Source organism: Pinus tabuliformis, chromosome 5_2, assembly GCF_031772625.1.
Source record: "Pinus tabuliformis cultivar Carrire ecotype Pingquan chromosome 5_2, CPIR1, whole genome shotgun sequence".
Lineage (NCBI taxonomy): Eukaryota > Viridiplantae > Streptophyta > Pinopsida > Pinales > Pinaceae > Pinus > Pinus tabuliformis.
The window spans coordinates 1,005,575,470-1,005,596,285 of record NC_142306.1 but is presented as its reverse complement, the minus strand read 5'-3'; the positions used below and the strand labels follow the sequence as shown (position 1 = coordinate 1,005,596,285).

General features: G+C 35.5%; 1 protein-coding gene across 1 annotated transcript in view; it reads right to left on the bottom strand.

Moving 5' to 3' along the window:
* The window catches only part of LOC149162686 (uncharacterized), a 28,112-nt gene extending 7,679 nt beyond the window's left edge, over positions 1–20,433 (bottom strand). The window contains exon 1 of the mRNA XM_089435267.1: positions 20,285–20,433. Within this exon, the coding sequence (XP_089291393.1) occupies positions 20,285–20,433 (149 nt within the window). The remainder of the gene's footprint in view (positions 1–20,284) is intronic.
* Positions 20,434–20,816: the final 383 nt, after the last annotated feature.

Genomic DNA, 20,816 nt, shown 5'->3' with positions numbered 1-20,816 from the left:
TGTTTTCTGTGTTAATATTTCTGCAATATTTTATGTGTTCCATTGCTCCGTAATATATAATTTTCTAACAAATGGTATCAAAGCCGAAGGTCTATTTGGCTAATAAACTCACAAGAGAGAAGGGTTCCTGGTTCTAGTGGGAGCAATGGCGGAAGATGGTAGGTTTAGGGTCGAAAAATTCAATGGCCAAAACTACCAGTTGTGGAAGATGCAAATGGAAGATTATCTGTATCAGAGAGATATTACCTACAATTGAGCGGAAAGACAAAGAAGCAGACGAGTATGACAGACACAGAATGGGATATTTTAGATAGAAAGGCACTTGGAACAATATGGCTATGCCTAGCAGTGTCGGTAGCATTCAATATTTCAAAGGAAACGACAACACAGGGTTTAATTTCAGCATTAGACAAACTATATGAAGAACCCTCCGTGTCACATAAGGTATTTCTTATGAAGCATTTATTTAATATGAAGATGTCAGAGGGTGGATCTGTTGCTGATCATTTAAATGATTTTAATACAGTTACAAGTCATTTAAGTTCTCTAGGGGTAAATTTTGATGATGAAGTTAGGGCTTTGTTATTTCTGTGCTCATTGCCAGAAAGTTGGAATGGTTTAGTTATGGCCATTAGTAACTCTGTGTGTAGATCTAGTACTTTAAAGTTTGATGATGTTGTCGGTGCAATCCTTAGCAAGGAAATGTGACAGAAAAGCTCTGGTGAGACATTAGGTAATGCTTTGACTGCAGAGACTAGTTGAAGTAAAATGGAAAGAGGAAAGAGCCCAAGATATCGTAGTAAGTCAAGAAAAGATAGATCCAAGTCCAGATTGGGGATAGTGTGCTGGAAATGTGGGAAGAAAGGACACATGAAGAAAGACTGCAAGTCTCGGAAGGGAAAAGAAGGAGATGCGCAACAAGAAACTAATCATGAAGTGAATGTGACAGGTGATGTGTTGCAAGATGCCTTGATTATTTCATTAGAAAATATTATTGATGCCTCGGTGGTAGATTCAGGGGCCTCATTCCATGCCACACCTGATAGGAAAAATTTTCATGATTATGTTCAAGGAGATTTTGGACAGGTTCGATTGGGTGATGATAAACCCTGTAAAATCGTTGGAATGGGTACATTTTTCATAAAACAACAAAATGGAAATCATTGGCTATTGAAGGAGGTAAGGCTTGTTCCAGATTTGAAGAAAAATTTGATTTCAACAGGGTAGTTGGGAGGTGAAGGTTGCATAAGTACTTTCACAGATAAAACTTGGAAGGTCACTAAAGGATCCTTGGTAATTGCAAAAGGCGGAAAGGTTGGTACATTGTATTTATGCAATGGTATTTCTAATTCTGTTAATGCTTTAACCTCTACAGGAGAAGATACGGCATTGTGGCATCATAGGCTTGGGCACATGAGTGAGAAGGGGATGCAGATTCTTCACTCAAGAAATTTTTTGCCAGGTTTGAAGCATGTTGATTTAAAATTATGTGAGAATTGTGTTTATGGAAAACAGAAGAGAGTCAGATTCCTTAGAGTTGGGAAAGAAAAGAAGAGTGAAAAATTAGAGATTGTGCATACTGATGTATGGAGACCTTCTTAGGTATCATCTCTTGGTGGCTCTCATTATTATGTTATTTTTATTTATGATGCAACCAGAAAAACCTGGATTTATTGTATTCGAAATAAATCTGATGTATTTGATACCTTCAAGAAATGGAAAGATTTGGTTGAAAATGAGACAGGGAAAAGGTTGAAGTATCTCAGATCAGATAATGGAGGAGAATATTTTAGCAAAGAGTTTGATAGGTACTATTCAGAGAATGGAATTCATAGAGAGAAGATAGCTCCAGGAACACCACAAGAAAATGGTGTGTCAGAAAGGATGAACGGGACAATCATGGAGCATGCAAGGTGCATGAGATTGCATATAGGATTGCCTTTACAATTTTGGGTAGATGTTGTAGATACTGTTATTTATCTAATAAACAGAGGGCCTTCAAGTTCCTTGGATGGTGGTATTCCAGAAGAGGCATGGACAGGTAAAAAGGTAAACTACTCATTTTTAAAGACTTTTGGTTGTGAAGCCTTTGTCCACATTAATAAAAAAAATAAAACAAAGCTTGAGGCAAAATCAAAGAAATGTACCTTTATTGGATATGGTGTTAATTATTTTGGTTATCGTTTATATGATTATGAAAATCACAAAATCATTAGGAGCAGAGATGTAATATTCAATGAAAAGGTCTTGTATAAGAATCAGTTGTAGGAAAAGAAACAAGAAAAAGAAAACAGTGAATACACAGTGCTTGATGATATCACAAGAAACGTGATGGTGCCTAAAGATCATAATGATCAATAGCTAGAGAAACAACCACAACAACAACAAGCACCTCAAACACTAGAAAGTGGTGTTATAAGATCTACTAGGATAAGTAGACCCCCTGAATGATACTCTCCTTCATTATATTATTTATTGTTGACTGATTCTGGTGAACCAAAATGTTATGAAGAAATAGTGCAGGTAGAAACCAGGAAGAAGTGGGATCAAGCCATGAAAGAAGAGATGGACTCCTCAGCACATAACCAGACTTGGGACTTAGTCAGGTTGCCTGCAGGTAAAACAACATTGCAGAATAAATGGGTTTACAAGATGAAGGAAGAAGATGGAGGAAAATAGAGTTACAAAGCTAGACTTGTGGTGAAGGGGTTTGCACAGAAGAAAGGTATAGATTTTGATGAAATATTTCTCTTGTTGTTAAAATGACTTCAATCAGAACTATTTTAAGTCTAGTAGTAGTTGAAGATTTTCATCTTGAGCAGTTAGATGTAAAGACAACCTTTCTCCATGGGGATTTGGAGGAAGAGATATATATGCGACAACCACAAGGATATGAGGTAAAAGGGAAGGAGAAACTAGTGTGAAGGTTGAAGAAGAGCTTGTATGGCTTAAAACAGGCTCCAAGGCAGTGGTATCTAAAATTTGACAGGTTTATGTCTGAATAAGGTTATACTAGGTGTCACTCTGATCATTGTGTTTATCTCAAAAGGCAAAATTATGGAAGCTATATTATATTGTTATTGTATGTAGATGACATGCTTGTTGCAGGTTCTAACATGCAGGAAATAAATGTGCTCAAAAGGAAATTGGCAAACTCATTTGCAATGAAGGATTTGGGTGTTGCAAAACAAATCCTTGGTATGAGAATAATTAGAGACAGGAAGAATCGCAAAATAAGACTGTCTTAAAGTGAGTACATAGAAAAGGTGTTGAAAAGGTTTAATATGCAGCATGCAAAACCAGTTATGATACCTTTGGCAAGACATTTAAAATTAAGTAAGGAGGTGTGTCCCAAGACTCAAGAAGAAATGGCTCAGATGTCTAAAGTTCCATATGCATCAGTAGTTGGAAGCTTAATGTATGCAATGGTCTACACAAGGCCTGATATTGCACATGCAGTGGGAGTTGTAAGTAGGTACATGAACAATCCAGGAAAATAACATCGGATGGCGGTGAAGTGGATTCTCAGGTATTTGAGAGGTACCACAAATCAAGCATTATGCTTTGGTGGTTCAAACAATGCTCTACAGGGATATGTTGATGCAAATATGGCAGGTGACAGAGATAATAGGAGGAGCACTACGGGACATGTATTTACTGTAGGTGGAATAGCTGTCAGTTTGGTTTCAAAAAGCCAAAGTGTTGTTTCACTTTCAACAACAGAAGCAAAGTATGTTGCTGCTACAGAGGCTAGTAAAGAAATGATTTGGTTACAAAGGTTTCTAGATGAATTAGGTAAGAAACAGGAGTTGGGCATGTTATACAGTGATAGCCAGAGTGCCATACATCTTGCAAAGAACTCTGCATTTCATTCCAAGACTAAACATATATAGCTCAAGTACCATTTGATACGGTCAGCATTAGAAGATGGATAGTTGAAGCTGGAAAAGATGCACACTAGCTAGAATCCTACAGATATGTTAACAAAAGTTGTAACCAGGGAGAAAATAAGAATCTGCTCAGTTTCAATTGGTCTTCAAGTATGATGAAGAAGATGAGAAACAACTAGGTCCAAAGTGGAGTTATTTTCTAGCAAATGAAGCAGTGGTGGAGTTGCTATAATCAGTCTCCACGTGGGAGATTGTTAGGTGTGGAGCCTGATTATCTTCTGTATTCAAAGGTTTCAGCCAGATGTATACCCCAGGAAGACTGTACACCCATTCATGCGTGGGGGTGCGGGGGGGACTTGTCCCCCCCTGGTCGGGTCCTGAGGCAACGCCCCCCAAGCTAAAAATAGATGTAAAATTGCCTTGTAAAAGCCTAGTAATTTCTAGTCAATCTGGGCTGTTCATTAGGCGGATGATATGACAGTAGAAGTTATGTTTAATTTAGGGTTTTTTTCCCTAGAACCCCTCACTATATATGAGGGAATTGTATTGCGTCTATGTATATCTATATTCTGATTGAGGAAGAGAGAGGAGATTGAGAGCAAAGAGGGTGTTACAGTGGATCTGTTGTAGGTTGTATCTCTTCAATTTACTGGATAATATATAAAAAAGAAGGACTGGATATTTCTCCATGGAAATAGCCCAAACTGGGTGAACCACGTATATCTGTGTCTCTCTTGTTTTATGCATTTTCTGTGTTTATATTTCTGAGAGAGTAAGATAGTAGTAAATGGCGGATTATGTACCAACCCAAGGATGTGCTGGAGATGGAGATTGAAGAATTATGGCAGTTGATGATGAAACATTCCAGGTTGAGGAAAATGATAGTAGGAAGAGTGATCAATTATAATTTGAAACTAATTGAAGAGAGGAAGATGAACCAGAAGACAACAGATATACAACAGCAGCAAAGGTGCAAGGCATTTGGGCAGTTACAAACTAAGGTTTGGGACCATGGAGGTTTTTTTTATTGGCATATGAAGACACATGATCTGGAGATCATGAATGTTTTCTACCTTGGGAGTCTGATGCAGGAGCATCATGGTTCCAAAAATTTGTACATTTAGTAGAATTTAGGGGTCTTGTGTTTTTTAAGGAAGTTGGTTTCCTATGCATCAAATTAATGTAATTCTAATGTTTTTGAGTGATTTTATGAGAATAGGATCTAATTAAGTATTGAGAGGCATATTGTAAATGTTCTCGAATGAAGGGGAACATGAGAGAATCAGGATAGTTGAGAGTTCATAGGAATTGATAGATTTGGAAATTAATTATAGATCTTAAATTAGGAATTAGTTCATGATTTCTGGGATTGAGAGGATTCTTAGGGTTTAGTTGAAATTATTAAGGATCTGAACCAGAATTGGTTCACAGAACCTTTTGTATAAAAACTATAAGCATCAAGGCATGGAGGGATTCTGAATTTAGATAGATAGTAAAGGTTTGAATTGTGAGCCTACAGGCAAGAGAGTAGGTGAAGAGGCCACTCGTTAGAAATAAATCCTGAGAAAAGAACCCTTTTGTAAATATTTGTTTATATATATATACAGAGATTTGATTATGAATTATATAGTGTACACTAAGTGATTGAACTACAAACGATGTGTAAATTGTCGAATATTTCTGTGGAATACAAATGTGTAGGTGAACTTGAGCAAATTTACATAGAGGATAGTGCACAATCAAGACTGTAGACAATTCTACATGCGAACTAAGCATGTGAGAAATACACCGAAGAAGCTCAGAAATGGTAGCAGAATTGCAAAGATTGTGAGGTGTGACACAGTGGAATTTTGAGGTGAATGTGTTGCAAACAGTGAAGTCTTTCAGATCATGAACCGGTGGATGAAGACAAAGTGTACAACATGAATAAAACTGACAACATTCATGACAGTGTTGTGATTGTCGATGGGAGGAGATCCTACGATCCTACGATGATCAAGTTAGAACTAGCATGCGATCTATCCACGACTGACAGACCCGATGCATCTATTAACCAAATTTTATTCATCGATTCATCATGACCATTCATTCTGGTGATAATCTGATGGTAATCACTCTCAAATGTGAGCACGAGTTAACACACTGGGCGGACCCGATGAGTTATTCAAAAGAAGTTTAACTTCTTTGAGTTCTAGTGGGAAAGATGGTAAGCGGTATCTCGCATGGAAATAAAATGGTAAGTGGAATTCCTTAAGAGTGCACGACAAAATGTGGAGGTGACTCATAGCATGCCAAGGGGGAAGAAAAACATCTTTTCTCGCGTGTTTCTGGAATTTTATCCATCGTGCTAGTTAGGGTGCAATATGACGTGATAACCATTGGATCTTAAGGAAGAGAATTAATGGTGGAGATTTGAAGTGCAGGTTGGGCATCGGTAAAAGTGTAAAGTTGTGTGAATCGGCAGAATGGTAAATTAATGAAAGGTTAAATGGTTTATGTATAATTTTTATTTTACAAGAGTTATAATAGAAATAAAGAGGAATAAATATATTATGGTTAATGTTGGGATTAAACTAAAATCCAAGTTAAAAGGGTATTATTGATATGTGCAGATAATAATAATTAACCAAAGATTATGGAAGAATTTTGTAAGGTTCTGCTTGAAGGTTTATAAAGGTTTAGACTTTGGATAATTGAATGAAATGTCTCCACATAGATTTATTTGAAAGAGCATTAAACCTTGACCTAAGAGAGTTTTTCCTAATTATGTGATTGAAATTCTTGGGACATGATTATGACATGCATTTATATCCATACTGTGGATATGTGCGGCTAAATATGCATCACAACAAAATTGACAATAAGAAATTTAATGGAATACGAAACAAGTACCATAATTTTCATAATAATCGCAATTGAATTGAAATAAAATAGTGGTCGCTATTCCCATATCGATTACTATAGATTTGAGAAATGCTACATGTAAGTTATCATTTTCGAACTAAACTAAAACTATTTCATGTACTTTTCACATGTAAGCATATCGATCTCAATCTACAAGTACTAATGATAAAGTGAGTGAAATAATCTTCTACCAAAAATGGAAATTCTTGCAATCACACTAGAAATAGATAATGCGATGTTAATACTTCACTCAATAGCTAAATCAATATCGAGAAAAAATGAAATATTATATTGTTTTCTGGTTTTCTATGGTCCAAATGCACCAAAACGATCCAAAGAGAGCCCTACTATTATGAGGAGCCCCTACTCGATCACAATGTTCTTTCTTGAGAATATGATCATATGATGCAATGTTAACGAACGAGGAATGATGGACTTGCCATTAATTGTATTATCATATCCCCGTATCCTCATCACATAATATTATAATTGATAGAAAATGCTCAACACATATCAACACATTACATGATCCTCAACACAATGTAATAACCGTCTACCGAAAATAACAATTCTTATGAATCTGCTACAGATATAAAACTACAACAAATAGAACGAACCCAACAAAAGAAACCAGTAGGGCAACAAGCACACTAGCAATAGATAATGATATTATATTAATACAAACAAGAGTTAAAGGAGTATATAAACCAACAAGATATTATATTTTTTTCAATGTGTTATGATCCAAATTCACCAAAATCCTTCGAAGAGAAGCCCTATGATTATCAAGAGCCCCTACTATATCACAATGTTTTGTGCTGAGAATATGGGCATATGTGCAATGCCAACGAACTATAAATTATTCAACTGTTATTGATGTTATTATCATATCCCCATCTTCTCAACATATAAAATTTTAATTGAAATATTGAAAATTTTTATCAACAAAGAGGATGCCAATGATAGAGATGATGATATCATGGTCATTGACCAAAATGCATAGCAATAACACACTGTCAAAGCACTCGCGTAAGCTGAAGCACTATAAAGAAAAACATATTTCATTTTGCAATGCTCATGTGTAAACCAATTTTCGTAAGTGATCTATTTATAGACATATGCCATTTGTTTAATTAAAGCAAATAAGTATTTAAATAGGTCCTACTAAAGATAGAAACCTATTTTCTTATACAAAATATTCTCCTGTGAAAAACCCATATTAAATCTTATATTGTAATTCATAGAAATCACAGTAGTCAATTGTAAATGAGTATTTGTGAACTTTTTAGAAGAGACAAAATTAAAAAATTGCATTATGCACCACTTATTCACCCACACAAGACACACAGTAAATTTCTAGCCCAATGAAAATTAACAATTTAATCATTATGTTCTCTCACAAATACCCTGTCCTCCACAAAGTTTCATAGTTCTAAAATCAAATCTCTTCATAATTGTACCCCCACACATAATTTGTACTCAAAAAATTAAAATCTCCATACAAAAAAACATAATAAGATTCCCCACTCTCCTGCACATACTCATTGATATGATATACAATCAAGAAATTTGTTTGTTTGGAAAATTGATAGCTTATGTAGTAAGTCTTAAAAGTTACAACCGTCAATTATAAATGAGTATTTTTAAAGCATTACTGAGTATGGAACTAACTAAGTGCAAGTTATTATGTGTTACTGCATATGGAAAAGAAGTATAATTATAAAATTTCTTTATGCACCACCATTCTCCCGCATAAACTAACAGTAAAAACATGTCACAATGAAAATTAACAAATTTAATCATTATGTTATCCCGCAAACACCCTATCCTCTGCAAAGATTCATAGTTCTAAAAGAAAAGCTCTATGCAATTTCTCTTTAAAGCATACTTCATCATTCATAAACATTCATAATTTCTCTCTTAAGCATACTTCATCTTTCATAAACATTCATACAATATATGATGTGAAAATTTGTAAAAGTATTAGATATGTTTAAGAAATCAATATGCATAGACCATATCCGTACAACGGAACATAATAATATTTCCCATTCTCCTGCACATACCTTCATACGATACATAATCATAGTTATTTTCAAAATACCCTATCCTAATTTTGTCTATTTCATAAAAGCTCAACAGAGTAAACTCTCTACACAATGAAATCTCCCACACATACCTTGTTCTCCACAAAGATTCAGTTTTAGCACTAGTGCTCAGAAAAATAATGAATTAATTGGTTAACGCCAATCTCCACACAAATTCCTCCACACATGTTTCTCCTATACATGCTTCCTTTTCACAACCACCTTCGAACAACCACATGCTTCCTCCACAAAACCACCACTGTAAAAGCTTTACATATTAACTTTTAGCGAGACTAAACTAGTAAGAGATCAAAATGAATTTCCTGATGCTCGTCTGATAATGAAGATCAAGACTGGATAGTCTAGAAAAATCAGAACATTGAAATTAACAATATTAATCATTTTTTCAAAACACAAAGCTCTAAAATCAAAAGGTCTATGCAATTTCTCTCCCACACAAAATTCATAATCCACACAGTAAAATCTTTTCACAACTAAACATGATAATATTCCCAATTCTATCGCACATACCGTATCCCTTGTAAACATTCATATGATATACGATCAGGAAATTTGTAAGAGTATCTCCACACAACGAGTTGTGTAGCTTGCCACCGCCAACGTTCAACTGACCATGAATTTTTCTCCTCGAGAAGTGAAACCATTCTTTCTACTCCTCGCAGAGACATGACAATTGAGTTAAAAGAAAATAATCGACATTATTTCCTAATCAAATTTTAATCATCCTCATCATTATCTAGATACATTATTATCAATGCAATATTGACAATGTACAACCACGAGAAGTGACAGGAAGTAATTTAATGTAATTCGTATCTGAATACCAATAAATTACCATAATTTCTATAATAATAATAATGACAATTGAATTGAAATAAAGTAGCTGACATTATTTCCTAATAATAATTTAATATTCCTCATCATTATCTAGATATGTTGTTATTTAGCCAAGATTTTTAACCATCACAATGCCTTTAATGAAATGTTGACAATGGAAAGTCAATGAAATTGATGGTAAGCAATTTAATGGAATACATAACAAGTACCATAATTTTCAGAATAATCACAATTGAATTGAAATAAAATAGTGGTCACTATTCCAAAATCAATTACTATAAATTTGAGAAATGCTACGTGTAAGTTATCCTTTTTGAATTGAACTAAAAATATTCATGTACTTTTCACACATAAGTGTATCAATCTCAGTCTGCAAGTACCAATGATAAAGTGAGTGAAATAATCTTCTACCAAAACTAGCAATTCTTACAATTTCACTAGAAATAGATAATGCCATGTTAATAACTCAGACTAGATCTAAATAAATATCAAGAAAAAATGAAATATTATATATTTTTTTGGTCTTCTATGGTCCAATTGCACCAAAATGATCTGAAGAGAAGCCCTACTATTATCAGGAGCCCCAACTCGATCACTATGTTTTGTGCTGAGAATATGATCATATGATGTAGTGCTAACGAACTAAGAATGATGCACTTGTCATTAACTGTATTATCATATTCACATATCCTTATCACATAATATTATAATAAATAAAAGATGCTCAACACATATCAACATATTACATTATCCTCAACACAATGTAATAATCGTTTACTGAAAATAACAAGTCTTATGAATCTACTATAGCTATAAAACTACAAAAAATAGAACGAACCGAGCAAAAGAATCTAGTAGGGCAACAAGCATACTAGCAATAGATAATGCTATTATATTAATATAGAGAAGAGTTAAAGGAGTATATACAAGCAATAATACATTATATGCTTTTTCGATGTGTTATGATCCAAATGCACCAAAATCCTTCGAAGAGAATCCCTACGATTATCAAGGGCTCGTACTAGATCACAATGTTTTGTGCTGAGAATATGGGCATATGATGCAATGACAACGAACTATAAATTATGCACCTCTCATTAATGCTATTATCATATCGCCATCTTCTCAACATATAACATTATAATCGATAAATTGAATATATTTGTCAACAAAGAGAATGTCAATGATAGAGATGATGATATCATGATTGTTGACCAACACTTGTAGCAATAACACACTGTCAAAGCACTCGCGTAATTTGAAACACTATAAAAAAAATCCATATTTCGTTTTGCAATGCTCAAGTTTAAACCAATTTTCGTAAGTAATCTATCTATAGACATATACCATTTGTTCAATTAAAGAAAATAAGTATTTAAATAAGTCGTACTAAATATAGAAACCTATTTTGTTATATGAATATTTTTCTATGCAAAACCCATATTAAATCTTATATTGTAAGTCATAGAAATTATAGTAGTCAATTGTAAATGAGTATTTGTGAACTTTTTAAACAAGATAAAATTACAAAATTGTGTTATGCACCACTCGTTCACCCACACAACACAAAGTAAAATTCTTGCACAATGAAAATTAACAATTTTAATCATTACGTTCTCCCGCACATACCTTGTCCTCTGCAGAGTTTCATAGTTCTAAAATCAAATATCTTCACAATTGTCCCCCCACAAATAATTCTTACTCAAAAAATTAAAATATCCATACAAAAAAACATAACAGGATTCCCCACTCTCCTACACATACTCATTCATATGATATACAATCAAGAAATTTGTAAAAGTATTAGATTTGTTTGGAAAATTGATAGCTTATGGAGTAATTCATAAAATTTGCAGTAATCAATTATAAATGAGTATTTTTAAATCATTATTGAGTATGGAACAAGCTAAGCACAAGTGATTATGTGCTACTACATATGGAAAAGAAGTATAATTACAAAATTACTATATGCATCACCGTTCCCCGACATAAACTAACAGTAAAAAGACCTCACAATGAAAATTTACAACTTAAATCATTATGTTCTCCCACAAACACCCCATCCTCTGCAAAGATTCATTGTTCTAAAAGAAAAGCTCTATGCAATTTATCTCTCATGCATACTTCATCGTTCGTAAACATTTATACTATATACGATGTGAAAACTTGTAAAAGTATTAGATATGTTCAAGAAATCAATAAGCATACACCATCTCCACACAATGGAACATAATAATATTTCTCATTCTCCTACACATACCTTCATACAATACATAATCATAGTTCTTTTGAAAATACCCTATCCTAATTTTGTCTTTGCCATAAAAGCTCAACATAGTAAAATCTCTACATAATGAAATCTCCCACACATACCCCGTTCTCGACAAAGATTCAACTTTAGCACTAGTTCTCATAACAATAATGAATTAATTTATTAAAGCAAGTCTCCACATAAATTCCTCACACATGTTTCTTCCGTACATGCTTTCTTTTCACAACCACCTTCGAACAACCGCATGCTTCCTCCGGACAACCACATAAATACAAGCTTGACATATTAACTTTTAGTACGACTAAACTAGAAAGAGATCAAAAAGAATTTCTTTATTCTCATCTGATAATGAATATCAAGATTGCAGAGTCTAGAAAAATCAGAACATTGAAATTAACAATATTAATCATTTCTTCAAAATACAAAGCTCTAAAATCTAAAGCTCTATGCAACTGCTCTCCCACACAAAATTTGTAATCCACAGAGTAAAAGCTTCTCACAAAGAAACATGATAATATTCCCCGCTCTCCCACACACACCCCATCCTCTATAAAAATTCATATGATATATGATTAGGAAATTTGTAAGAGTATCCCCACATAACAACTTGTGTAGCTTGCCACCGTCGACGTTCAACTCACCATGATTTTTTCTCCTCGAGAAGTGAAACTTGTCTTTCTGCTCCTCGCAGAGAAATGACAACTGAGTTGAATTTAAATAATCAGCGTTATTTCCTAATCACATTTTAATCATCCTCATCATTATCTAGATACATTGTTACCAATAAAATATTGACAATGTACAATGACAAGAAGTGATAGGAATTAATTTAATGAAATCTCTATCTGAATACTAATAAATTACCATAATTGCTATGATAATAATACTAATGAGAACTGAATTGAAATAAAGTAGCTAACATTATTTCCTAATCACAGTTTAATCTTCCTCATCGTTATCTAGATACATTTTTATATAGCCTGAATTTTTAACCATCACAATGCCTTTAATGAAATATTGATGATGGAAAGTCAAAGAAACTGATGATAAGAAACGTAATGGAATTTGAAACAAGTACCGTAATTTTCATAATAATCACAATTGAATTGAAATAAAATAGTGGTCGTGATTCCCAAATCGATTACTGTAAATTTGAGAAATGCTACATGTAAGTTATCCTTTTCGAACTGAACCAAAAATATTTCATGTACTTTTCACACATAAGTGTATCAATCTCAATCTATAAGTAATAATGATAAATTGAGTGAAATAATCTTCTACCAAAAATGGAAATTCTTGCAATCGCACTAGAAATAGATAATGCCCTGTTAACAATTCAGAAAAGAGCTAAAGCAATATCAAGAAACAATGAAATATTATATTGTTTTTTGGTATGCTATGGTCGAAATGCACCAAAATGATCCGAAGAGAATCGCTACTATTATCAGGAGCCCCTACTTGATCACAATGTTCTGTGCTGAGAATATGATCATATGATGCAGTGCTAATGAACCACAAATGATGCACTTGTCATTAACTATATTACCATATCCCCATATTCTCATCACATAATATTATAATCGATAAAAGATGCTCAACACATATCAACACATTACATTAGCCTCAACACAATGTAATAATTGTCTACTAAAAATAACAAGTCTTATGAATCTTCTACAGCTATAAAACTACAAAAAATAGAATGAACCCAGCAAAAGAACCGAGTAGGGCAACAGGCACACTAGCAATAGATAATGTTATTATATTAATACAAAGAAGAGTTGAAGGAGTATATACAACCAACAAGAGATTATATTTTTTTCGAAGTGTTATGATCCAAATGCTTCAAAATCCTTCGAAGAGAAGCCCTATGATTATCAACAGCCCCTACTAGCTCACAATGTTTTTTGTTTAGAGTATGGGCATATAATGTAATGCCAACAAACTAATAGATTATGCACCTATCTCCATATTCTCAAAATATAACATTACAATCTAAAAATTGAAAAGTTTTATCAACAAAGAGGATGCCAATTATAGAGAAGATGATATCATGCTCGTTGACCAACACTCATAGCAATAACACACTGTCAAAGCACTCGTGTAATTTGAAATGCTATCAAAAAAATCCATATTTCATTTTGCAATGCTCAAGTGTAAACCAATTTTCATAAGTAATCTATTTATAGACATATACAATTTGTTCACTTAAAGAAAATAAGTAGTTAAATAAGTCCTACTAAAGATAGAAACCTATTTTCTTATATGAATATTTTCCTATGAAAAACCCATATTAAAGCTTATATTGCAAGTCATAGAAATTACAGTAGTCAATTGTAAATGAGTATTTGTTAACTTTTGAAAAGAGACAAAATTACAAAATTGCATTATGCACCACCCGTTCACCCACACAACACACACAGTAGAAACCCTACACAATGAAAATTAACAATTTTAATCATTATTTTCTCCTGCAAATAACCTCTCCTCTACAATGACACATACTTCCTACTCCACACAGTAAGATATTCATACAACGAAAAATAATAATATTCCTTGCTCTCGTACACATACCCTATCCTCTGTAAACATTCATACGATATCAGGAAATGTGTAAAAGTATTACATTTGTTCAAAAAATAGATATCTTATATTGTAAGTCATAAAAGTTAGAGTAATCAATTGTAAATGACTATTTGTAAAGCATTACTGAGTATGGAACTATCTAATTGCAAGTAATTTTGTGTTACTTCATATGTAAAAGAAGCAAAATTACAAAATTATGTTATGAACCACCCATTCTCCCATGCCAACCCATAGTAAAAACACCTCATAATGAAAATTAACAACTTTAAGAATTATGTTCTCCTGCACCCCGTCCTCTACAAAGATTCATAGTTCTAAGAGATAACCTCTACACAATTTCTGCCTGCACATACTTCATACCCTTCATAGCAAAAATCTTCATACAATGAAACATAATAATATTCCTTGCTTTGATGCACATACCGCATCATTTGTAAACATTTATGCGATATAGCATGAGGAAATGTGTAAAAGGATTAGATTTGTTCGCAAATTGATAAACAAACCCATGAGAATTCTCCTCCTCATGCCATCGCTGGTTGTTTCTCTAGCATCCTGTCACATCATCAAATCGATCAATAATCCATCCCATCTCTATCCAATGCTAAGTAAGCCATATCTAGGTCCATGAAGTAGTCTCCATCTCATATGTAATATGCTATCGTCAATTTTATTTTCCATGTGCTTCCCCTGGTCATGTACCAACAACGACATCCATCTAAGAATCATCATCACTATATGTGTGAGGGGCCTTACCCAAAGGCCACTTTGTCATAGTTGTGGAGTCACCTCTATCCACATTAAGGTACTACACGCACCCATCTCCAAAGGTCTAGTGCATGACAAGCGGAAGCAATTTTCATCCCTGACACTCATCCACCTATGTAATAGATTGAATATGCATCCTTAAGTACTCATGCAGAGAAACAACCTCATCTCCCATACATCCAAGATTCTCAAGTTTTTCATTTGTCAATTGAAAGTCATATATGCCCATAGAATACTTGCAATAGTCCAAAATCCTAGCTGGATATCTACCTATATACTCCTCTCCATCTTTTTCCTTAGAAGAAGTACTCAGACTTCCTCCCTCGTCAAAAACCTCATGGTGAAGCCTCACAATAGAAGATACATTTGTCTTCTTCTCTATGATAGGTGGAACTACCCTTCCACCTCCATCATTATTTTCCTTCATGGCTCTCGCAAAAAAAATGATCATCCTCTTCTCCTTTATTACTTGAGTCACACATCTATTTTAGCGGCTACAACCACCCTCCAAATTTTTGGCTTGCATACAAATTTCAGAGCCTATCTTGGATCCTACAATTGATCATTCCTTGGACACCTGTTCGTAAGTTGATGATCTCAAGCTCCCCTCCTTGATCTTAAGAGTTTTCCATGTTCTCATATTTATGGAGCATGTGTCATCTTTGGGCATAGGGATTGTTGTTTATCATGCAAAGGGGATGTTGTTTTGCTTCAAGGGAAAGCATGTGCGCATGAGTTTTTATCATCACATAGACATGTTTCATACTCACTTCATGCACCCTTGTCATGAAGGTTGTTGCATCAAGTAGAGTATGTTTTATACATTCTATGTGGTCTACATTGTATCACTAAGTGTTCGTGTGTTATCATAGTTGAGTCCTATCACTCTTTACATATGTTTCACTGATCTCACACTTAGCTCATGTCCCCAGAAACTTAGCCTCATACAACTTCCTGAAACTACACACTTTGCTTCTGCAACCCCCAATACTTCTACCTTGCCTGCTGGAACTCTACAATGCACAGAGATCTCAGCCTGCCCTTGCATCCAAAACTGCACAGTGGTTTCCTCTAGCATCTTTTCTCCAGCTAGAACCTAGTGTCTCCAGAAATTTCACAATCTTGTCCCTCAGCTGATGAGTCTTCCTTGCAACCTGAAACTATGCAGATGTGTCCTCTTAGAACCCATCCTGCAACATTTCCTTGCATCCAAAAACTGTGTAGTAATTCCTCTCAGCTACCCAACTTGCACTGCACTCAAAAATTGTGTAGAGGTGTCCTCCAAAGACCCCATCCCATAACAGTGTCTTGTGCTTCAAAACTGCACAGTGTTGTCCAAGCTACTGTATCAGTCTTGCATTCAGAAACTGTGTAGATGGGCCTCCCATGGATTAATCCCGACAGTAGTCACTGCCCACTGAAACTGTGCTAATTTATCTCTTAATGAATATAGGAAAAGGTGACATGCTGAGATCACTCCCAAGGAGTTGAGAAGAAGGACCAAGATACCAAGTGATGGAAAAAGATCAAGACCACATGCAAACTCAGTCAGATGCATGATCATCTCGAGGGTAAGTATGGTAAGTAAAGAACAACTTTTGAAGTACACCTCTTATTTGAGTTTGCAAGACCACTTGACATTGTCATATGATCCTGTCTTAAGTAACATGCATGGGTATAAACACAAAAAATTCATTTCATGTGTTTCCTCTACATATCTTGCTTCCATTTTGCTTATTTAACTAAATGTCATCTTTGACATGCTAATTTCTATGTCATGCTTGTGACCTCGTTCTGGTGATATCAAAGGTTTTTCTTTATGTGCATGAGTTGTGTTCGCTATGTAAACATTTATCGCACTCGCACATGAAGTTGTGAACAATGTCTCACAAGTGTCATCATGGTCGTTCAATGACCCATCTTGATTGTCAAGCACTTCTCGCTCTTAACGGCTAGACAGTCACACTAGGACATTTTGTCTTGTTTGATTGAGGTGTCTCGTCATCGAGTCATGTTGAGTGTGTGTTCACAACATCATGTACACATGATTTCACTCGCTCACACACTTAGCCATTTTTCTGAAAATCTGTGATGAGACCACCCTCCATCAGTCGGACCTCCACTAAGCTGCAATGTGCAGTTGCAGTTCTCAATGACCAAGAATTGTTGTCCAGAAATGTGTAGAGCTTAAGACTTCCCTCTAGGCAGTCTACACTATGTAGTTCTAGAATCAACTCAGTTGACTGTCACCCTAAACAGTGCAAAATTTTCCCAAGAATCCATCTTAGTCTACTCTGCCCATAAGCCTATCCATCAAGCCTCTCATTTGTCAACCAGAGAATTTAAATTTAGTAGTGACCCAGGGTTGCACTCATCTCCAAGCTTGTGCAGAAGTTTTCCACCCTACCTACATGTACTGCCTGTAGAAAATACGTAGACATGAGGGACAAGCACCCGCTGCATATCACTACACTATGCTAAGAAATTGCACAGTTTTGTGAGGCAGTCCCCCCATTGGACTATTCTCCACTCCTCCTGAAAACTGCGCAGTTTTCAGTGACAGTCCACCTGCTGTGTGACACTCAACTTTGCCCAAAAAATGTGCAGTCATGTCTTGCTTGAATACCTCCCATAACTGCACAATCCTGAATAGCAATCTCCCACAGGCCAATCCCGACCTCCTGCGGAAAACTGTGAAGTTTTCACTGCTAGTTCTCCCTAGTGCCCGCACTTCCTTCCCCAGAAAAAATGTACAATTTTTCCTCCCAGCTGAGCCATATCCTGTAGATGTCATTTTTGTCCTGAACTATTAATCCCAACCTCCTATTGACCTTTGTGCATTTTTTCCTGATAGTGTCCCAAAGCCTCGCATCTCGGCCTGACATGTGCTCTGTGCTGTTTCATACCCTTGTCCTTTATCCCTGTCACTTGCACCCAGAAACGGAAAATAATGCATCATGGTAGATTAGGATATTTCTAGATTTGATGTTGTCTCACCATGAGTGATTGCAAAATCAGGAACATGAATGGAACATGGCGTGACGATGAACGAGATGAAAAGGGAGTACATGCTATAAGACTTCCTTGCAGTTGGACGAACACACGAAGCATACAAAGTAGCAAGGGAAGGAGATACATACACATGCATTAACCATTAAGCAAATACCAAGACCATCAAAGACCCTGCACACTTTGTCATGTGGAGGTAAAGATATGATACACCAAGAGAATACTCATCACCCAGCAACATAGCAGGTTGACATAGACACCACAATTATCATGTTCATGTCAGCAGTGTCATGTAGAGTTGTGTCATGAGTTTTCTCAACCACATCACTACTTTGGGCCATACTTGTTGTAATCGTAATATACCGTGTAAGTCCAAGATACCCAATAATGAAGTTGAAGAGTCATGTAAGTCAAATAGTCATGAGGGAAGTCGACGAGTCACAAAGGTCAGTTTCACCCTTGACTAGATATACCCCCTCATTTGTACATGCAAAGGACATTTTCACCTTGACTCCTCCTCCATAGCCTTGAGAGTCTGTAATCTTTTCTTTGAGGAGTGAGCAGTGGCTCCAATGCTCCACTAATAGGTATAGTGATGTATGGCATACAAATGTGCCTTGGAACTTTCGCTTAATTCAGAAGACTTTCACAGACCAACAAGTTTTCATGCATGTGTTGTATTCATTTGTAAAATTATTCTTTAAATGCTTGTAATGCATGTTTTCTTAACTCGTACTAGGATAGTTGAACTACTTCGGTTATGCTAGTGCATATATTGTTTAAGATGTGTTGTAATGGTCACTATTTTTGTCTCGTCCATGTGGACTACTCCACTGGACACTAGACATATTCATCCTTATATATTTTTATAACGACCATCGCATCCGTGTGAACTACTCCAATGGGTGTTGTACATGCTATCCGTTCACTGTAGTGTTTGTGACTACTACATCTGTGTGGACTACTCCATCAAAAGCTACACAGATCTTGTTGTGTTGTGTGCATCTCTTCCTGAGTTGGGACTACTCCCTCTCGACCTGAGACTCACTTTCACCCTCCCCCTCTGTAGTGAAGGAACTTAGACACAAGTTACACTAAGAACTCACTAGGCACACATACCTCATTGTTTGAAGACTAAGTATACCACTCTCATGTGCTGACAAGCAAGAGCTAAGGCATATATTTAAGAGAATGGCAATTGGGTCATAATACCAGATGAGACTCCTACACCAAACGGTTTGAGGTCTAGTTGGGACTTCATACCGGGGAGATCCCGTAAATGTTGGCAGATCCATCACTGTCAACAACATCCAAGTTCCCATTTCTCCACATACTCATGCTTCACATTCGAGTCCTTCTCATACAAGTTTTTCGAAAAATTCCTTGGTCGATATCCCAAGGGACTCTTGCTTGTCATCAGCACGATCATGGTTTTTCCTTGAGTTGTAATCAAGAGTATGTCATGGTCCACCATCAGTATGGCTTGTGAAGCTACCAAGAAATACTACCCCAAGACCATAGCATGATCATCCATATCAATCACTCTCAAATCCAACTTTCCAAACCACAAACCCACTCTCACTTGTGTGTTCTTTAAAACACATATCACAACTCTCGTGGTTGAGTTAATAGCTTTGTAAGCACTCAACTCTATTTCCACTTAAACCTTCTTCTCTAAATATGTTGCTAGTGTTTTATAAAGGAAACTATGTGTAGATCCCATGTGAACCAATGCAAAAAAATTCTTCCCACATGTAGTCACCTACACAAAACTCAAGCTTAAGGTATCTCCATTCTCCATAGGATTAATCTTGTATCTTATCTCAACAACCTTCTTCAACAATTGGCACTCAGAGTTGCCTTTCATCTAATTTATCGACCTAACTATACTCTTGAGGTATGTAACTTACCCTTTCATTTCATTCAATAAATCCGATCCTAGTCTAGCATGTGTTCCATCAAGCTTCTCCTTCTTCGCATGTTGCTCAACTGCACCTACTTTGCATGCATCGACCTCTTCCACTCGTATTTCTCCCACTGATCGTAAATAATCCTTCATTTCATGATAGTAAGCTCCACATTTTTCAATGTAATCGATGTCAACTTCTTCTATAACAACGGGTTTATGATCAAGAAAGTCCCTCTTGCTTTATTCCTCAATTCCCTTGACTTTATCCCACAACTTGGCACTTTTTTCCCTAAAGTGAACTTATTCATCCATGAGTTCTTGGAGTCTACGTTTCCCCTATTGTATCTTATTTTCAAGTTCCTTAAGTTCAGTAGACCTTCCATAAAGATTTGTCAAGGCCTTCCACATATCTTCTATTCCATCTCCAATGTGCCCCAAGAGTTCCCACTCTTGCACAAGAGCTTAATAGTGTTGTTGCCTCTTTTCCTTCCAATAATATGTCATGTCTTGAAGCTTTTGGAAAACCCTTCTAT